Consider the following 20,236-nt stretch of genomic DNA (forward strand, 5'->3'; position numbering starts at 1 on the left):
TGTTGAATATCAATATTTATTCAGGGTGAATTTTTTCTAAATTATTGGCATAATTGACAATAGTTGAGTCAGAAAATTTTTTTTTTTATATTCATAAGTTTTGGCTTATATTTGTCCCAATTGATTCATAGCTGAAGAAACGCCAGGTTGATAAGGCCTACAAAACTCATAGAAACATAATGTGATTCTATGACTAGACTTTGACAACTCAGTATTCTAACCTCTTCGAGACATTGTGTTGGTGGTTTTTTTTAAGTGTTTCTAATTAAATTTCAAAATGAAGAAAAAACGTGTTTCTAAAAGAAATAAAATTGCCTGGCGTAAGCATGTTAATATAGAAGATGTAGAAGAATTCTTAGAAAACCAAAGGTTCGAAGAAAAATTTGGACTGCAAGTTTTGAATGATGAATCTTTCACGAAAGATACTGGCGACACGACCGATTTTTTGTCTAAAAAGGAAAGAATAAAGTTGAAATTGGCAAATCCTAGATGTTTTCGCATACTTAAACCACACACTAATGTTCCTGATCCATTGGTGAAGAGGAACAGAGTCCGAACTAAGGAGGAAAGAACAAATAAGTTATTGAAATTAAAGGAAGAGCAACGAAAAGCTAAAGGTATACTCAAAGCAAAAGAAATAGATTCAATCAGAGGTAAACAACTGTACGAAAAATGTAAACTTGAACGTCCCAAGAGAGGAGAATTCAGTAAAGATGTTTGGGAAGTGTCCGAAGTAAAATCATTAGGTGATTGGATTAGAGATGATGCTACAGTGCATAATTTACGTCAAACTGGAGCATATCTTTTTAAGGTAACACCAACCGTTCAGAAGAAAACTAGTGTTTTACCTACAATTGAACCACCTCATCCTGGCACGTCTTATAATCCTTCATTTGAAGATCATCAAGATCTATTGCGAGAAATAGGAGAAAAAGAGGGCGAATTGATAAAACGGGATAAACATTTGAATCGTGTTACAAAAAGTATATTGAAGAAAGTTCCTTCAGCTGTTAATAATAAATCTTGGTTTGATGAAATGTCTCAAGGTTTACCTATTGCCAACAACCAGAAAATAGAGGAAGAAGATGATCCAGTAAGTGACAGTGAGTATAGAGCTATTAATCCTGCAGTGAAGAATAAGAAAAAAACTAGAAAACAAAGAAATACTCAAAAAAGGCTTCTTATAGAAGAACGGCTAAGAAAATTGGCTAAATTAGAGAAAAAAAAAATAGTGGAATTGAACAGTCTCAAAGCTTTGGAAAAATATGTAAAAAAAAGGGAGAAAGAGATTTCAGAAAGTAAGGTGAAAAGAGAAGAATATTCCAAATTGAAAGAAAAGTTGCCTAAACGGTTAGGTTTTCATAAGTTTGAAGAAAATGATTTGGAGTTCAATATGCCATCTGAAATAACAGGAAACTTGAGGAGTGTTAGAAAACAATCCAATTTATTAGTAGATAGGTTTATCAACTTACAAAAGAGGAATTTGGTTGCCCCATCGGTAACAGTTCAAGCGAAGAGAGCTAAAATCAAACGATTCATTAAACCTGGTCATAAGGATAACTGGAAGAAAGATGTAGCTGGTTTAACTCTATGAAGCATACTGTATGAATCAAAACAAAAGCTTATATTCAACTTATTTTGTTTAATTGTAATGGTAGTCAATCCATAATAAAGCCAATCAATAAATGTTACTTACTGTTTTATTTATCTTTGTTATATTTTGATGATTAGAAAGCACAAATCCATGTAAGAAGCTTTATTAAAATAATGAAAAAAGATTATTAGTGGAGAAGAAATACACAATTTCAAATGAAATATAAAATTTAATAAAGTCACAATGAAAATAGAAACCAAATACATTTAAACTTACATGTTTACTATTCATTTTGAACCTAATGCTATGATATGTTATGGAACAGTATAACATTATTTGTTTTATTTACACTATGGTTCTCATTTATTTACATCATTCAAAAATTACCTAAAAATATAAATTGGTCCAATTCAATTCACAATATCCTATGAAAACTAAAACATGTGATCATTTATAACTAAAATGACTAGTTATTGAGATTAAAACATTTTTCAAAACTGAATATTCTCACAATTTTCATGGAGTCTTCAACGGTGTGAAATTAAATTTAATGGTTTCAATTTGTTTGTATATGCTAGAATATTAGATTATCAGTCATATTTTTCAAATTCCGCCTTGTTATGCATAGCAGTTTCTTTATATTTAAATTTCTATTTCACATTCATCAGTCACAGTGAACACATGAAAAGAAATCTTAAATAGAGCTCATAGTAAACATTTTGCAATGGTTTTACACAATTTTAAACAAATTCTTATCCATTTAACCAAAACTAATATGGGTTGATGCTTGAAAGGTTGTTATAAATTATGAAAGCACCAAATATTTAGAAAGTATCTTAGAATTTAATCAAATAAAGTTGCTAACTCTTTTCGACAAATCTATGACACAGTGAGTTGGTTGTGATGAAGTTAATTTACAAGGAAAAACACTAAATTTTGAGATAGGACGATAGGTAAGGATATAGTTTCAAAATAAAATGGTGAATATTTTATTTCTGAGTTTTTGTGATCACTTTTGGGTGGTAAAAATTTGATTTTAATGAAATTTGATATGGTGATTCTGGCTCAGTAAGAATTAGCAGCTTTTGTATTTTGGTACTTATTCTTAAATTTCCTATTAGCGTTGAATTGATTACTTTGTGCGATATTGAAGATATAAGTGTTTTGATTGAAAATTTGTTTTAAATGAGTCAATCAAAATAACCATGTCATAGACCTATCCTCCAACCTAAGCTGATTAAAACTTTCAACATCAACAATCTTACAAATATCTACACATACTCTAAGTTATTTTGAAGCGAATTGTTTTCCACTGTACAATGATTGAAAGAAAATATCATACAAATTGGTGAATCACATACAATTCTGATGGGCTAGAAGTTACATAGTTATTCTAAATTTTGATACAACTAAATCAATTCATAAATTTGTTTTTCATTGAAATGAAACATAAAATTTCCTACAATTTATCCAACACTAATATATTAACATTCAAAATTATTAACTTTATATAAACACCATTACTGTTCATTAACCAACATTTGCCGAAGTAATTTTGCTGCGATAGAATTTATTTCAGTCCATCTAAATTAATAACCCTCAAATATACATTCCGATGTTCAATAAATCCTATATTTATTATTTAAATTTTAACAACTAGGTATATATATAAATTATCACTTTTATGTTCCAAATATGAAAAGTACATATTTTTTTTTATATATATGCTGATACTAAGTGATACTCCACCAAATTTGATTTTTATCGCTTTAATTTTTTGTGATTTATCCAAACTACAGTGAAATTCGGTTTTTTTGTGTTATACTTCAATATCTTTGAGTGGTGATAACATGAATCCTTCAGAAAATTTATAATTTATTGTTGATTTTAATGAAATATTTAGAAGTATATATGATAAGCATAAATAATTCTAACTTAATTTATAATTTATTGTTGATTTTAATGAAATATTTAGAAGTATATATGATAAGCATAAATAATTCTAACTTTGAGTGTGATGGTTGAATATTATATAAGAATAGTGGAGATTCACTTTGATCATATTATACATTATGACAATGGACTAGGGAATGTCCAATCAATTTTAAACGCATATGTGATGAATAAAATACAAGTGCATTTTTTTTTCAGTTTTTCATTTACAATATTAATTTTATTGCTTTCGTTTCAAGTTATTGAAGGCAATTTCTTTTTTGTGGCTTGGAATGTCTTTGCATCTTCATGCAAAGACATTTTATATTATTTCCTTAGAAAACCTTTATTTTTATTATCATAATTGAAATCATATTTTATTCATCAAATTCTGCAGTTACTGTCATATATAAAAACCACCAAACAATCATTATCATTTAAACACCTTATACATGGTATAAATACACGAACATCACTATTAGAAAGGATATAAATCAAAAGTGTTCTTGTGAGGTGCAATTGTTGTCTTTAGGTCTTGGTAACATTACTTCTTCGTAAGGTGGAACGTTAGCTTTTTTGAATTCGTCTCTAACCTTTTCCACTTCTTTAAATACGCGGAGAAAATTCAATCCGGCTAATTTTTTCAAGTCCTCCACATTCCACTTCCCTGTTGCAATGAGTTCAGCGAACAGATTGGGATAACTGGAGACATCTTCCAGTCCCTGTGGAACACTGCAAAACGAAGAGGTAAATCAGTTCATAATTACCTATTGAATTTAAATTAAATGTCGCATTTAGTTGTGAAATAACAATTTCAACATTTATGCGAAAATTCTTATCAAATGAATAATGTATTGGGTATAAAGTCACTGATATGACTAGGAAGTTTTGTTATGAGGTGACTCTCATTTTTATGGTTCTGCCTAATTTTGCATTGTTAGGTTCAGATTAATTTGCCCTGAAGATGGCCATGTAAATGACCGAAAGCTAGGCCAAGTTTAATAAAGAACTTAATAAGATCCTTAAGTGACTTTATACCCAATACATTATTCATTTGATATTGTTACAAAGTCGATAATTCTTTTCTTGCAAGTGAAAATTCTTGTTGATCGCATCATCAGAACCAGAGAAAATTCGAGAAGAAACACTTTTATTTATTAAACTTATTGTATAAAAGAACCGAATATATCTTTTTTGAAATAGAAACATAAATTAAATCAATATAAATCATAAGAAAAAAAAATTATGAAAAAAATAAAATTTCTTGATATTGAGAAACCTCATCCAGGCTTTGTTTGATTTCATAATTTGCTATCCAGGATTTAAGACACATGAGGCATCATATAGACTTATCGCCTAACCTATTGCGGGTTTTTGTAATTGTGAGAGCAGCTCTGGAAAATTGTCTTTCAATAGGAGCTGAAGATGCTGGCGTTGATAAAAAATCCGTGGCCATTTTGGCCAAGTTTGGAAAGATATTTCTGAAACTACCAAAACCTACCAATAGATTTCATAGAAATGTGAGAAAACTACTGATACAGTCTCACTGGCGAATGCTTCAGTCTTTCAGCGCTCGAGGAATCTCCTGAATAGACCATTTTAAGAAATAATCCTGAAACACTTCTATTATTGATTTTAATTTACCGTATTTTGAAATAATAATTTAATATACAGGGTGAATTATTTTCGAGTAATGACGTCACCGTCATTTTTTTTAAATGGAACACCCCCATTTTGTCTCAATTTTTCGATTACTCTAGCTGAGCTGATTCCAAAAATGTATCACATGTTGATTCCAATTGGTACAAGGTGGACAAAAATACAATAGTTTTGTGTGTGCTCATAAAGTAACACGTAACATTCTTTATTAGTTAAATTAACAATATTATCAAAAATACTTATTGTCTAGCGGCAATAAACAAATAATGACATTTCACAAAAAACTAGACGACTATGTTTTTTTTTAATTGATAAGAAATAATTTCTTTCATATTCTGTCTGCTAGACCACAAGTACCAAACATGTTTGGAAACAGCTCATTTTTATTAATCTAAAAATGTAACAAACTACAGGGTGTTACATTCAAACCAATTGCCGCTTGACAATAAGTAATATTGATAATATTGTTAATTTAACTAATAAAGAATGTTACGCGTTACTTTATGAGCACACACATAACTATTGTATTTTTGTCCACCCTGTACCAATTGGAATCAACATGTGATACATTTTTGGAATCAGCTCAGCTAGAGTAATCGGAAAATTGAGACAAAATGGGGGTGTTCTATGAAAAAAAAGACGGTTACGTCATTACTCGAAAGTAATTCACCCTGTATATCAGATTATTATTTTAAAATACGGTAAATTAAAATCGAAAACCGATGTGTTTCAGGATTATTCTTAAAATGGTCTGTTTGGCTAAAAATGAATTTGTTCCATACTTTACGGACACAGTGTATGTATGTTCTCACATAGCAATATCAGGTATCAAGTGACAAGGTGGTGTTTGTAAGTAATTTTTCAGTTTTTAGGAAGGTAGTTCTCGCATTTTCAATTCTTGCTCGAATTTCGACTCTTGGATCCAGGTTTTGGGTTATCCAGGATTCCAGGACCCGAGGTTTTTGAACTTCCTCACCTCTCGAATTGGAATGTTGTATATACTCGTAGATTGGCTGTTAAGTTTTGATTTTTACTGACTACTATCACCTTTGTTTTTGATGTATTTATCTTCAGGCCATGTTGATCTCCTGATTGCGGTGCTCGATTGGATTCCCTATATGTAACGTAACGCCACGAAACGAACGCAAAGCGCCCAAAACGACTCGTCAGATTCGTGGCGAACACCGTTTCTTCATCAAAGTTACCCCAAGCATCCATTCATTACTGCCGGACAGAGAGCTTAGGTGGCATATCCTAGGGGTTCATAACCGCGGTCTAGATCGCAGGTGGCGTTCATCCCCGTAGCTGACCGCCATACAACCCCATCCCCTAATTTCCTCCCTCCCTTCTCTATCAATAACAATCCTCGAGGTTCCTTTGCACAAAGGCTTAGTTCGCTATCTGCCGACATCGTCCTCTCAGAACAATCTGGACTGTGATAAATGGCAGATAATTAACTCTAACTCCCCTGTGATATAGCTACTGCTTGAGTAATTCATGGCGGATATGATAAGCTTGAGTAATTGGACCAATCGGCACGATTTGTGAATACGCTGAGGGGGGGGGGTGTTGGTGTAAAAGTTGATATGCTGCAGGTGATCGGTAATTTGTAGGTGTAGGTTTGTCAGATTTGATATTTGGCTCTACAACTTTTGGTCAGACGCTCACGGCCGGTTTCTGAAAGGCCAATCAACGTAAAATTCAACTTAACAGCTGTCAATTCTATGGTCAAGCGTCATTTGGGTTGCTCAAAGTAAGATTAACTCCTTTTATTTGAACATCCTGCCAGTTAACACAGTGGTCAAATATTACACGTAAATTGTACCTACGTCAAGCGTCATTTTGGGTTTCTGAAACGCATTTTAATTTTTCTCTTCAAGTTAAGAGCTCCAGATAACATAGATTAATTTTACACTGTACAACATTTTAGAAACCCAAATGGATTTGAAATCGCAGTTAAGTTGAATGTTGTATTAGTTGAAATTTTGAGTGCATTTAAAGAATACTAATTACAAGCTCCGTGCAAAATTTTGTGTTACATAGGCGTACAACTTTGCTTGCGCCGTCTTTTTCCGAAATTCGAGGCTTTAATGTAAAAAACTGATTATACATTCATGATTCAAAGTATTGTCTATCGATGGCACTACTTTCCCCCATCTTTCGGGCAGCGTACGAATCCCGCGTTGAAAGAACTGGTCATCTTTTGAAGCGATCCTCGAATCGACCCAATTTTTAAGGACTTCCCATTTCAACGTTTCCAAGTATGTCTTGACGACTTTCGCAAAATGGGTTCGAGCATTGTCATGCTGTAAAATCAATTTATCATTCCTCTCGTTGTATTGCGGCCGTTTGTCCTTCAATGCTCGGCTCAAACGCATTAATTGCGTTCGATAACGATCGCTTATGATTGTTTCAGTCGGTTTTAACGAATAATAATGCACTACGCCGAGCTGGTCCCACCAAATACTGAGCATGACCTTGGAACCGTGAATATTCGGTGATGCCTTCAATTCTGCATCTTCGACTCTCTTCCACCGCCATGCTGGTCTTCGAAGTCAAAATCACCATTCTTGAAACGTTGAAACCACTCTCGCCACGTTCCTTAACTAATAATAGCGGCCTCACCAAAGGTATTTGAGAGCATTCGATGAGCCTCAGCCGCAGATATCTTTATATTGAAGCAGAAAATTAAAACCTCCCGCAAATGACAAGAATTTGGCTCGTATGCTGACATGTTCAATCGAGAATAACTTTATGATGCAGACACAAATCGACTAATATTTCGATGGCGTTATATTTACAAATACCTAAGCTTATTGTATGACATCTACGATCTATTCATTTCGACTACCACTTATCGTTACAGCCATTTACTGTAAAACGGCGAGAACAAAGTTGTATACCTGATAATAGCGTCGTCAGTACCATAAAAAATTCAAGAAGAAAACCTACCTAAAAATGAGAGAAGCACTGTCGTGAAATCAGAAGCTTTTAATCAATGTATCAACAATTCACCTCAGTCTTTTTTGAGAATCGTTTAAATTTATCGGTTTGGAAAATATTTATTAGGCGTCTAAAGCTTTTCACCTCCATATGTATTTCAGGAATTTTTCGGAAGCTAAAACATAAAAATGAACGCTGTACGAACAACACACCGAAAGAGAGATTTAACAGGTTTTTTCTAGATGAATTGCAGTTCAAGTAAAGTTTTAAATACGAAATTCACAATTAGAGGCCAGTTGTTCGTTGACATTCGTTTATAATTACTTCTCTGCCGCAAAGTTATACCAACTACACACTGTTTTTGTCAACCACTCGCTGTTTCTCCTATCCCACAAACAATTCTGTCACTTTTAATCGTACAAAGGTACGTTACAGGGTTTGCAGGATGCTCTTGTTTCTGAAGGATCCTTATCGTATTCTCTGTACGATTTTGGCGGAGATCTACCCGTATTCTTAAATAAACCAAGCGAAAGTGACTGCTTTATTCTATTGTGTTTCCTTTACGCTCTCCTGAATTCAAATATTGCGGGAATATATGATATGGGAAGTCGAACCACGTTCCTAATCGAAAATAAACGCAAGCTCGTATAAATATAGGGATTTGTTGAGGTTTTTGCACGAAGAATATGGAAATATTAAGACTTTAAGACCCATGACTATATTTTAGGATAATCTGGTTTCAGTGTATTCCAACAATTCAAAATTGGAAAATTATAATTATTGAAAACTTTTTATTTTTATTAGAATATCACGTCACCTGGCGCACATATTGAACTACAAGAGCCATACCACTATGTTTTTCTTGTTAGTTTCAAACTTCACAAATTAAAAGATGCGTGTCAAAATTTCGGGACAATTGAGAAGTCCCTGTTCTACCATAGTAACACACATTGTTTTGGCAAAATTTGATTTCATTATTCAATATAGTTGCCTTCGAGGGCGATACAGCGATTATAGCAATCTTCCAACTTTTCGATACCTTTTTCGTAGTAAGATTTGTCTTTCGCTTCGAAATAGGCCTCAGTTTCGGCGATTACTTTTTCATTGGCGCTAAATATCTTTCCAGCGAGAGTTCTTTCGAGGTCTGAGAACAGGAAAAAGTCGCTGGGGGCCAGATCTGGCGAATACGTTGGATGCAGGAGCAATCCGAATTCATGCAATTTTGCCATTGTTTTCATTGATTTGTGACACGGCACATTGTCTTGATGAAACAGCACCTTTTTTATCTTTAAATGGGGCCACTTTTTTTAACGATTTCATCCTTTAAACGATCCAATAAGGCTATAAAACAATCGCTGTTAATGGTTTGGCCCTTTTGGAGGTAATCGATGAATATTATACCTTGCGCATCCCAGAATACTGATGCCATAACCTTGTCAACTGACTGTTGTGTTTTTCGTCTCTTTGGATTCGGTTCATCGTGTGCAGTCCACTCAGCTGAGTGTCGATTGGACTTCTGAGTGAAATGATGGAGCCATGTTTCATCCATTGTCACATATCGACTCAAAAATTCAGGTTTATTGGACTTAAACAGCTTCAAACACTCTTCAGAATCATAAACAAATTGTTGCTTTTGATCGATTGTGAGCTCGCGCGGCATACATTTTGCACACAGCTTTCTCATGTACAAATATTCGTGAATGATATGATGTACACGTTCAGATGATATCTTCACAATGTCTGCTATCTCGATCAACTCCACTTTACGGTCATTCAACATTATTTTGTGAAGTTTTTTGATTTTTTCGGTGGCTGCGTCTTTAACGCGTCCATGGCATTCGCCGTCTTCGGTGCTCATTTCACCTTGTTTAAACTTAGCATACCAATCACTGATGGTTCATTTTCCTGGCGCAGACCCCGGAAACTCTTCATCAAGCTAAGATTTTGCGGCAACTGTATTTTTTCCCTTCAAAAAGCAATATTTTATCAGCACACCAAAAATTTTTTCTCCATATTTTTTCAAATAACAAAAGTAGCTACACTCACAACGCAATATCTCACGAACTAATGGTCGTACTGCTGTCAAATTGTGAGAAGTATCGTTTGAAGGTTGGTACTAACTAAAAATCATATGGATTTAATACTAGCACCGTCATCTGTGCATCAGACCGGGGACTTTTAAATTGGCCTAATATAAGACATCATAATTTTAGTATTTTAACAGCCCGCCCACCCACAAAGATTTTTTTGAAATGTGGTAACTAGCCAGCTTGTATTACTGAAGGAAAAACGCATATTGGAGAAACGGTTCTAGTTGACGTGTTTATTTTCCCATAAATGCAATATCCCGCCAAGAAAATGAGGATTAATATTCAAAAAATGAGGTTACATTACAGGCAAACCTTCTGAATCTGAATCATAGGAAGTTGATGACACATCGAAGATTATAAACAATAGTTCAGCCGTTTTGGGAACCTTTCTGAAAATTTGCTTGTCACTTATTTGAATCATTTCCTAACCTAAATGTTAATCAGTGGCGTAGATATAGTAGAGTGCGCTGAACAAAAAAAAGTCATTTTCCTTTATAGAAGGTAAAATAATTTCGCTATGTAATTCTACTCTCGTAAAAATCAGTTACACCAAGAAAAATATTTTTAGAATAATTGGCGGAGTTCGTCCATTAAAACCTCCGACTTTTCAGCTCTGCTACTGCATAATTAGATAAAGTAGCCTACTTTCAGGATTGATGATCATGCAATACTCCAAACGATCCCGAAAATAACCTAACCATCCAGCCTCGCGATATACTTATTCTTTTTCCTTTATCTGAGTACTACAGCAGCGGGGATCTCGGCACTGTTATTAACAAAAACTCGCAGGAAGAAAAATGGACGTGTCCTGTTAGCAATTACATACTTCAGGCAGAAAACACGGGCAGGTCAGGATAATAAATGACTATACTTACTAGTTAATACCGTCGTAGCCTGCCCCCAATCCTACATTGTCCACCCCTGCGACCTCTCTTATATGATTTATGTGAGCTGAAAATACATTCAGATTGAGAAAGGTAGTAGGGACTGTTGATTTATCAGAAAAAAGTGGCACTTTCTCCATGACAGAATTTTTTCGCTACAATTTTTGCATGGTAATTCAACAACTACGTCAATGAATTTAGAAAGGAAATTATAATTAATTGCAAAATGTTTCAAATGAGCCACTATTTAGATTAGGATTCATTAGATTTCAGTGTATAGTTTAAAATATGATTTTGCAAGAATTGAAGCAATTATTCAACAACTGTTCTCTCGCCAAAATGTGGCTTCAACTCATTAAACTACATTTTAACTGATACATGATTGTATATACATATAGATACATCTGTCTTGAATAAGTATTGTAAAACATGGAGAAATAGAAACATATGTAACAAGATATTCGAGTTTTGAAAACTACCTGCAAAACATCTGAAGAAATTTTCTTCAAATTGTATGTGTTTATTCGATAAGATTCTAAGGACCATTATTTTCACCTCCAGTTTCATAGATTTGACTGACACCGTGAATATAGCTTCTAGCTGACCTATGCTAGAATTAGCCTAGATATTGAGTGCTCTGGCAGCTGCGTTCAGATTGCAAGTAAAGTGTAGGTGAAAACAATGGGTCTGAGAATTCCTTTGATGTTCGTGTGTTGTTTTCTTGCACAATCTTCTGTTTAGACTTATGTGAACTATTAGGCTACTTATATTTATTATTACTTTTGCTTATTTGATTTTTTTTTTTTGGATGATGATCTCTAGATTATGAGGGTTCTAAAAGATTCTTTCAATGAACTTTTTCAGAAATAATTGAATATATAGAATTGAAATTTTTGTGTTCAAATAAGTATACCTACTCTGATGATTGCCATGATGCAAGTGATCTACCTTTTTTTTTTTGGTGAAACATAGATAGTATAGCAAGGACTGAATGATTGAATTTAGAGAAAAAATTGTGAAGGCTTTTTCATGTAAACAAATTCAGTTGCAGTTGTAGTCTTTTTTGCAAGTTTTTAAAATTTTACAACAATCCAGCTCTTCGAGGAGATCCAAAGTCGATGTTTAGTTATTGTTAAAAAAACACCGATTTGCGACAACTCGATCTATGGCTGATGAGTGATTAGGAGAACATGGCCATCCTGTTATGGGGTGCTATTGGACATGCAAGTAGGTCACCTTCAGTCTTTATTCTAGGTAACCTAACAGCGCTGCATTACCTTCAACCGGTTCGAGAATCCAATATTTCAGCAAGATAATGCCCGACCTCATGTTGCCAGAGTTAGTTTCGAAACGACCTATGTGAATCTTTTGCCATGACCGCCCAGATCTGCCGATCTTTCGCCCATAGAGCATGTTTGGGACATGGGTAGAAGGTTTGGAGATTTACCCCAGCCCCAACAGGCTTTTGCGGCTCTGAGACATGAAGTACAGGTAGCTTGGGATAGTATTCCTCAAGAAGAAATAGACCTTCTTATTGCATCAATACCGAGGCGTGTTGGGCAGTGTATAGATAATCGCGGTGGATTTTTAACAAATTTATTGAAAAAAATTGTAAATCCTTCGTTTTTTTCTCCAAATTTCAATAATTTACTCCTTGATATGCTATTTATAATTTACCAAAAAAAATTTAAATTTAAACAGCTCCTTCTGGGTGTTGCAGATTCTTTGTCAGTTAGTATATTTCAAAAGGATTGTTTCCTCAGTTCTCCTCAAATTATAAATTGATCGAAAATCAAACAATTTCTGAATTAAAATTTCAAAAACAACATAGTTCCATTCTAATCAAACTGCTACCTACCTACAGCATCAGCTACAGTCGACGTATCGCTACACGTCAAGAAGTGAGAGTAAAAATTAACCATCACAATTCCCCTATTCAACGCTATCTTCTTCAGGGTTTCGTCGTTCACATTCCTCGACGCGTTGCAGAGGGAATACGCTGACGAATGACTGAAGATGACCGGAGCTTTCGAAACGTCGAGAGCGTCTCGCATTGTGCCCACTGAGACGTGCGAGAGGTCCACTATCATCCCCAGTCTGTTCATCTCTTTGATGATGGTCTGAGAAGAGAAAAAATAATATATAATATGCATAATAATAATGATTCATAATGAATACCAAGCGCAAGATTCGAACCTGAGATAATTCGTTCTGAAACTCAAATAATATTTTCGAGGAGTTTTGATTCAGAAACATAGAGCCTAAGATATCCCATTCTGTAGATCTATAAGCTTCGCTGATTAGTAAGTTCTCTGAATTAGCCAGTTAATTTGAACTACCAACTCTGTGGATTAACCAGCTTTTGATCTACCAACTCTGGATCTACCAGCAATTGAGCTACCGGTTGAATTAAAGCGCAAGTAAACTTCCTAAAGCTGAATCGAAATCGGGTATAGTGGATTTTTTAAAATCAAATTCATTGCTCAGCTTTAGAGTAATGTGTTGGATTTTAACAACTCGTAACAGGTTATCCCAAAGTTCATATAGTGAAAATCCGCTGACTTCCGCTTACCCTTCCACAAATATATCAGCGACTTATCCCCTTCCAGTTTTCTTTCATCCCCAGAAGTATCCGCATAAAGTCCACAGAATTCCAATCCGGAAAAAATAGTTCCATTTCCCCTAAGGGTCCCCATACACCGTTTAATAAAACCGCTCTGCCCGATTCATCTTTTCGATTCTTGTGGCAAAGGGGTACTTACCAGTCCACGGGGTAAAAAAACCCCTCAAGATCGGTATTACAGCATTTGAAGTGAACGTCGGCATCTTCAAAAGATGACACTGAAGTACCCACGTTCCGCATTGAAGATGGCGGGATCGAATGAATCCTACATTACTTTTTCGGAATTCATCTCAGTCCTCGTTTAGATGGAAGGAAACCCTGGAGATTGGAAATTCACAATCAACCGCTCGTTAGTGTGGTGTGTCTTTTATAGCCCTCGAGGAATAAATGACGTTTGTGAGATCCTCGAGCTAGATAATACCTTACACTTTTGGAATTAAAATTTTTAGGAAGCTGTGTTCGATTGATGAAACGATACTTGCAAGTATATGACTTGGTAGAATACTTGAAGAGAAATCAATAAAATTGTTTTCATGTACGACTCTACTTAATATAGAGGGCGACACTAAAATACGCAAAGATGTCATTAAATTTTCGTATTCTATATCAGTTTTTATTTTGTATTTTATCACTCATTCTCAGTTTTTGTCATAATTGATTTGTTGATCATTTAGATGTCATGGTATTCACTTTATCGATGAAAACTATATTTTCGATAGAAAATTCATAGAAATTGAGTAAATCCCTGTATTTAACCTGATTTGATTGAAATTGGCAAATTTCACATAAAATTTTCCTGAAATGTTGTATATTGTGACACATATGAAAGGAAAGAACACCTTGATCAAGCTCTAGAGTTGCCAAATATTCGGAAATGAAATCTACAAAATGTTTCTAGGTAGCTTAGAGATAAAAAAGATTAAGTGTATCCGATTGGATAAGATGCTGTATTTGGATCTTTTGTTTTATACCCTGGCCAACAATTGCTAAGAAGATCATCCATCATGATGCTAAATCTGATATGTCAATGGAAACCTAGTCTAGCATATAATGATGATGGCATACGCTCTATGAGTGTTGAAGTCACACACCGCCATTTTAGTTCTCCTGTCTGTGTTCGGAATCCAAACAAACAAATTGTCATTCAAATTAGTACCGTTGAAGAAATTGGTTTATTTTGATAAATAAGATTATTTAAGGAACGATTTTACTATTAATTGATAGACAGAAGGCACGAGATTAATGCCAGTAAGTTCGAACTTGAAGTTCAACTAATAAACACGGCTTCTTACAGAATCTGGGGAATGACACAGGATTCAAACTTACTGGTATTAACCTCGTTCCTTCTGTATATGAATTAATACTGAAATCGTTCCTCAAATACTCTTATTTATGAAAATAAGCCAATTCCTTCAACGACACCGTACTAATTTCAGTGACAATGTATTTGTTTGGATTCCGAATACTGACAGGATAACCAAAAATGGCGGTGTGTGATGTCACACTAATAGAGCGTATTCTGTATATTTGCAAGGAAGGTATAGGTACAGCCAAATCCGCTTTGCAGAGCCTGTAAATTTCATCTATCTACCGACATGTCTATACGGTGCAGACGGTATTTATACCAAAAGTGGCAGATCAGCCGTGCCACATTAATAAAAAGATCAGCTTGTGGCAACTGCATGAGCTATTTTGTGTGGAATGGAGAAATTTCCAAGAATAATTTTGCTTATGCAACTCAAAGTATCGTTTGCTGAACTGTTGGCTTGAAATGTTCTTTCCAAGGCTACAGAAGGGTTCAGACTTAGCCTTTGGCTTTTTCTTTGCCTCAAATACCACTATGCCTTGTGAACCATAGCAAAGTAACTTCGTTACTTCTAAGTAGTATTTTTTGGTATTATCGTATTCCCAGGTCATCAAGTTTTGACTATGTGATTCCAAATTCCCATTCATGGTAACCTGTATGTGCTTGAGGTTTCTTTTAAAAACACTCTTGAGGACATATCCAGACAGCTAGGTTTCTGCCTTCAAGATAGAGGGCGCGGTTCACATTTCGAGAAAAGCTTTCCCATGGACAAATGTTCACTATTTCTTTGATTTGAATTTTGGATTCTATACATTGCGAAGGCTCATGATTGAAAACAATAAACCAAAAAGAATATAAATTTTTTCATCGGACAAAGAAATCGCGTTTTCCGACTTCGCATGAATTTATGGATAAGCCGTGAAAATTCAAAAACAAATTTCCCCAACCTTCAATTCTTATTTATTCGCAACGATATCCTAGATCGTTCTTGAGTTATAGCGCTTTTTGTCAATGTACGTCGGCAAGGCAAGTTTGTCCTGTCTGAAGGACCAAAATGTAATTCGAAACGGCTCGACAAAAAAGTTGAATGATGTTATGGGCACCAGAACTGTCCGATTTAATGGCTGTGAACGAAAATATTCATCATTGGGGCGGTAAGTTCAATCCCTTATTTTTGATGAATAACGTTTTCTAGGAGAGGAACCAATAGACTAGTTTTTCAGGATGGCATCCTTGATGTTTTTCGGAACTTGTGATACTTTAGGTTATTGCCCCTTGAAGGACCGTCCAATTCCCTTCAATTTGAGAGTTCATTTCTACTAAGCTTTCTCATAAATTTTCCGCAGTTGATTCATTATTTCAGCAAACGTGTGAAGTGTAGAGTTAATTTGCAAATATCACACCAAATAAAAAAGCCATCAATATTATTGAATTATTTTAGCAATGGCAAAACGTCAGCGTTCGAAGCCAGACTGTAAAAATAATTATTTTACTGCTTACAAAACAAATTCTATTTCAAATGATTCATTTTATGATTCATTCACATTCTCATGGAATCAATATTTTATATAAATGCTAAAAGGTGAACATAACTATAGCAGATGAAAATTAAATCGAAAATAATCAAAACAAATTTTTATTAAAAATGAAATAAATACGCACAATCACAATAAGTACATATGTAACGTAGCAAAGAGTTAATAACACAAAATTTAGAAATTGCTCAGTTTCCACAAATACAGTTGGATACAGTTGGCCCCTTTGAATCGTCATCAGTGACGTAATGCCATTGGTAAAATAAATATACCTACTATAGATCTGTGCATCGAATTTAGACTGGAGCTTTGACAGATGCGAAAGTGCAGTTAATTGAGCGGATAGAAGACTTATCATATGGATCTTAAATCTGATAAGTCTGCCCTTTTCACATTATCTCTCTGATGTTTCCATCCAAAAAGCTATTAAGCTAATGAAAAGCTTCACAAATTTTCATCAAAGGGCGAAAAAATAGAATCCTTCGGAGACTTCTGATGGTAGAGAAAATTTTGTGAGCAATGGTTCTTGATTTGAAACTATTTAGAACAAGTTTGGTTTCGTTTAGTGTTGTGGGTATGAATGTTTGGAAAAATTTGTAATTGCCGTATAATTTTTATCTGATTTTAATGAAATTTGGCATGGGAAGTCTTTTCGTGTGATAGATGGCCCAAATGAATTTAAGCTTTTATGAATATAGGGTGCATAACGAGTTTGTGTGAACGTGAAATTCTCATGATCTCCAATGTAGGTGAAATTTTGTTTGGGTATTTGGATCAGGCCATAAGTGTTTTCAATGCAATGTCAGCTCTTCTAAATAGTTTGAGACTGATTTTTAGAAACGAAAGATCAGCAAATTTAGTGCCACACCCAATGTCACAGTTATTCTGAATGCATCCGCAAACAAAATGAAATAGGAATAAATATTCAAGAACATCAATCCCACATCTGCGTGAAAGGGAGAGTTCCCAACAAGCCTCATCGAAAAAAATTCCATAACCTCAAAGGGTGTTTTACTGAGAGAATCCAGTCATGGTCCCCAATCCTCTGGGCTCATCCCGAAAGTGAGGCAATTTTTTCACCCCCTTATTGTTGAAATATTGAACATAATCGGAACCAGGGGATGAATAATAAATGACGAGAAGAAGTTGCTGAGGGTGCGACTGGAGACTGATGGAATATTCACAAATAAGCGGTAGGCATTCAGTCTGAATGCAAAGTATGGCAAAAAAGGCTGGAAGAAATGCATCGAGTTCGTATTAGGCATTAAGTTCTCATCAATATTGCAAGGGGACAAAAGCTCCAGAGCAAGTCTCCTCTGAATAGGAAGAATTCAATGCAAACTGAACACCTGGACATCTGAATCGAGGGTTCGTTACTTTTACATCAACTGAATCATCAAAATCCGATAATTCAAGATCCAATGGGAGTCGAGGAAATGCAAAATGAAGTAAGTGTTAGATTGCAAACGACTCTAATTCAAATTTTACTTCAAAATTTTCCAGAGAAGGCTTGCAATGCCGAACAATTTTATGCTTGCGAGTATATCGAAGGTACAGAAAGCTTTCTTAATTTGGGATAAAAAAGATTGGCCACTTTTGAAATTTCTGTTTTAAAATTGCAAAATTCGATTTTATTATTCAACATAGAGTCCTTCAAGAGCAATTCAGCAATTCAGCGATTCCAGCGATCTTCCAACTTTTCGATACCATATTTGTAGTACGATTTGTCTTTCGCTTTAAAATAGGCCTCAGTTTCGGCGATTACTTTTTTATTGACGCTAAATTTCTTTCCAGCGAGCATTCTTTTAAGGTCTGAGAACAGGAAAAAGTCGTTGGGGGCCAGATCTGGCGAATACGGTGGATGCAGAAGCAATTCGAAGCCCAATTCATGCAATTTGCATTGTTTTCATTGATTTGTGACACGGCGCATTGTCTTGATGAAACAGCACTTTTTTTTTAAATGGGGCCGTTTTTTAACGATTTCGTTCTTCAAACGATCCAATAACGCTATATAATAATCGCTGTTGATGGTCTGGCCCTTTTGGAGGTTATCAATGAATATTATACCTTTCGCATCCCAGAATACTGATGCCATAACCTTGCCATCTGACTGTTGTGTTTTTCCTCGCTTTGGATTCGGTTCAACGTGTGCAGTCAACTCAGCTGACTGTTGATTGGACTCCGGAGTGAAATGATGAATCCATGTTTCATCCATTGTCATATATCGACGCAAACATTCAGGTTTATTGGACTTAAACAGCTTCAAACACTGCTCAGAATCATTAACACGTTGTTGCTTTTGATCGATTGTGAGCTCGCACGGCACCCATTTTGCACACAGCTTTCTCATGTACAAATATTCGTGAATGATATGACGTACACGTTCAGATAATATCTTCACAATGTCCGCTATCTCGAACAACTTCACTTTACGGTCATTCAATATTATTTTGTGCACTTTTTTGAGTTTTTCGTCGGTGACAGCCTCATTTGGGTGTCCACAGCGTTCGCTGTCTTCGGTGCTCATTTCACCACATTTGAACTTGGCATACCAATCAATAATGGTTAATTTTCCTGGTTCAGACCCCGGAAACTCTTCATCAAGCCAAGATTTTGCTTCAACTGTATTTTTTCCCTTCGAAAAGCAATATTCTCCCAAACTTATGGTCGGACTGCTGTCAAATTTTGACACGTATTGTTTGAAGGTAGGTACTAACTAAAAATCATATGGATTTAATATTAGCACCGCCATGTGTGCATCAGACCGGGGACTTTTCAATTGGCCTAATACACTGTTAACAAGACCGCAAGCAGATCTGTCGTTATTACAACTCCAGCAGGACTGACCTAACTTACCAAATTGACCATCCCAAGAAATTTTTTTTTATTTTTTAAGGCGAACATAAACTCGCCGCCCCCAATTCAAAAACTGAACCCAGCGTTATTAAACAGGTCCGGACCCTATCCGGGCGTTATGAAGAAAACACGGCGTAAAGTACGGATAGCGCCCAGACCAGCAGGCATCGAATTAAAACAGCAGGAAGATTTTTTAATCAAATAAAGTGGCCTAGATTAGAATCAGGCCGCGCTTGTCTTGGCCCCGAGGCGTTGCGTAGTTCCGCGATTTAACGCTTCCATAAAATTTATATTAGAAAACTCATCCTCCATTAAGTATCCGCGGTATTTGCGAATTGCGCCGTTAAAGCATCGGAATTATGAATTATGGAGGGCCAAGGAGCGTTCCCTGAGCGTTTTCATTGGTTAATCCGAGATTCGGTTTATCCTGGCCGCTTTGATCTCGCGCGGGAATTCGCGGATGACATCTTTTGTTTGGTGAGGTGGGGCGATGAGAGATGTATCATATAATTATGGAATTGTAGCGTAGTTTTTGCTTGAATTCATTTAGCAGTTGGAGAATGTACCGTAATGAATGATTTCGAATTACTCAATATTCAGCTCAAATATGGATATCCCGATGAATTGGCTTTGGCTATAGTGGCAGCATGAATAATTTGTCACGTTCCAAATATTCTGGGAGTTCCGGACTCGAAAGCTTCGATGATTTGATCTTCATTCCAGTCATTTTGGATATACCTATTCAGTGTTTTTGGTTGATGAAGTTTACCCTTCAGCTGCATTGTGAGATTAATAGTTGATGAAATGACAGAAA

At 35.2% G+C, this 20,236-nt stretch overlaps 2 protein-coding genes across 3 annotated transcripts in view; one reads left to right on the forward strand and one right to left on the reverse strand.

Moving 5' to 3' along the window:
- The first annotated feature begins 62 nt into the window (after positions 1–62).
- Positions 63–1,691, forward strand: LOC123678400 (ribosome biogenesis protein NOP53). Its single transcript, XM_045615407.1, has one exon. The coding sequence runs from the start codon at positions 278–280 to the stop codon at positions 1,592–1,594; it is 1,317 nt and encodes a 438-aa protein (XP_045471363.1). The 5' UTR covers positions 63–277; the 3' UTR covers positions 1,595–1,691.
- Positions 1,692–3,537: 1,846 nt separating this feature from the next.
- LOC123678405 (putative dipeptidase CPSG_01350) overlaps positions 3,538–20,236 on the reverse strand; it is a 341,260-nt gene continuing 324,561 nt past the window's right edge. For both annotated transcript variants that reach the window (XM_045615417.1, XM_045615418.1), the window contains exons 9-11: positions 12,961–13,222; positions 11,094–11,169; positions 3,538–4,258 (exon numbers count right to left, since the gene is read on the reverse strand). In XM_045615417.1, coding sequence (XP_045471373.1) covers positions 4,021–4,258; positions 11,094–11,169; positions 12,961–13,222 — 576 coding nt within the window. In that variant the 3' untranslated portion in view covers positions 3,538–4,020. The remainder of the gene's footprint in view (positions 4,259–11,093; positions 11,170–12,960; positions 13,223–20,236) is intronic.

This window comes from Harmonia axyridis, chromosome 4 (assembly GCF_914767665.1).
Source record: "Harmonia axyridis chromosome 4, icHarAxyr1.1, whole genome shotgun sequence".
In the NCBI taxonomy this organism is placed as follows: domain Eukaryota; kingdom Metazoa; phylum Arthropoda; class Insecta; order Coleoptera; family Coccinellidae; genus Harmonia; species Harmonia axyridis.

Excerpts from the sequence above, each read along its gene's own strand:
- LOC123678400 (XM_045615407.1), top strand. The coding sequence starts at position 278 with ATGAAGAAAAAACGTGTTTCTAAAAGAAATAAAATTGCCTGGCGTAAG.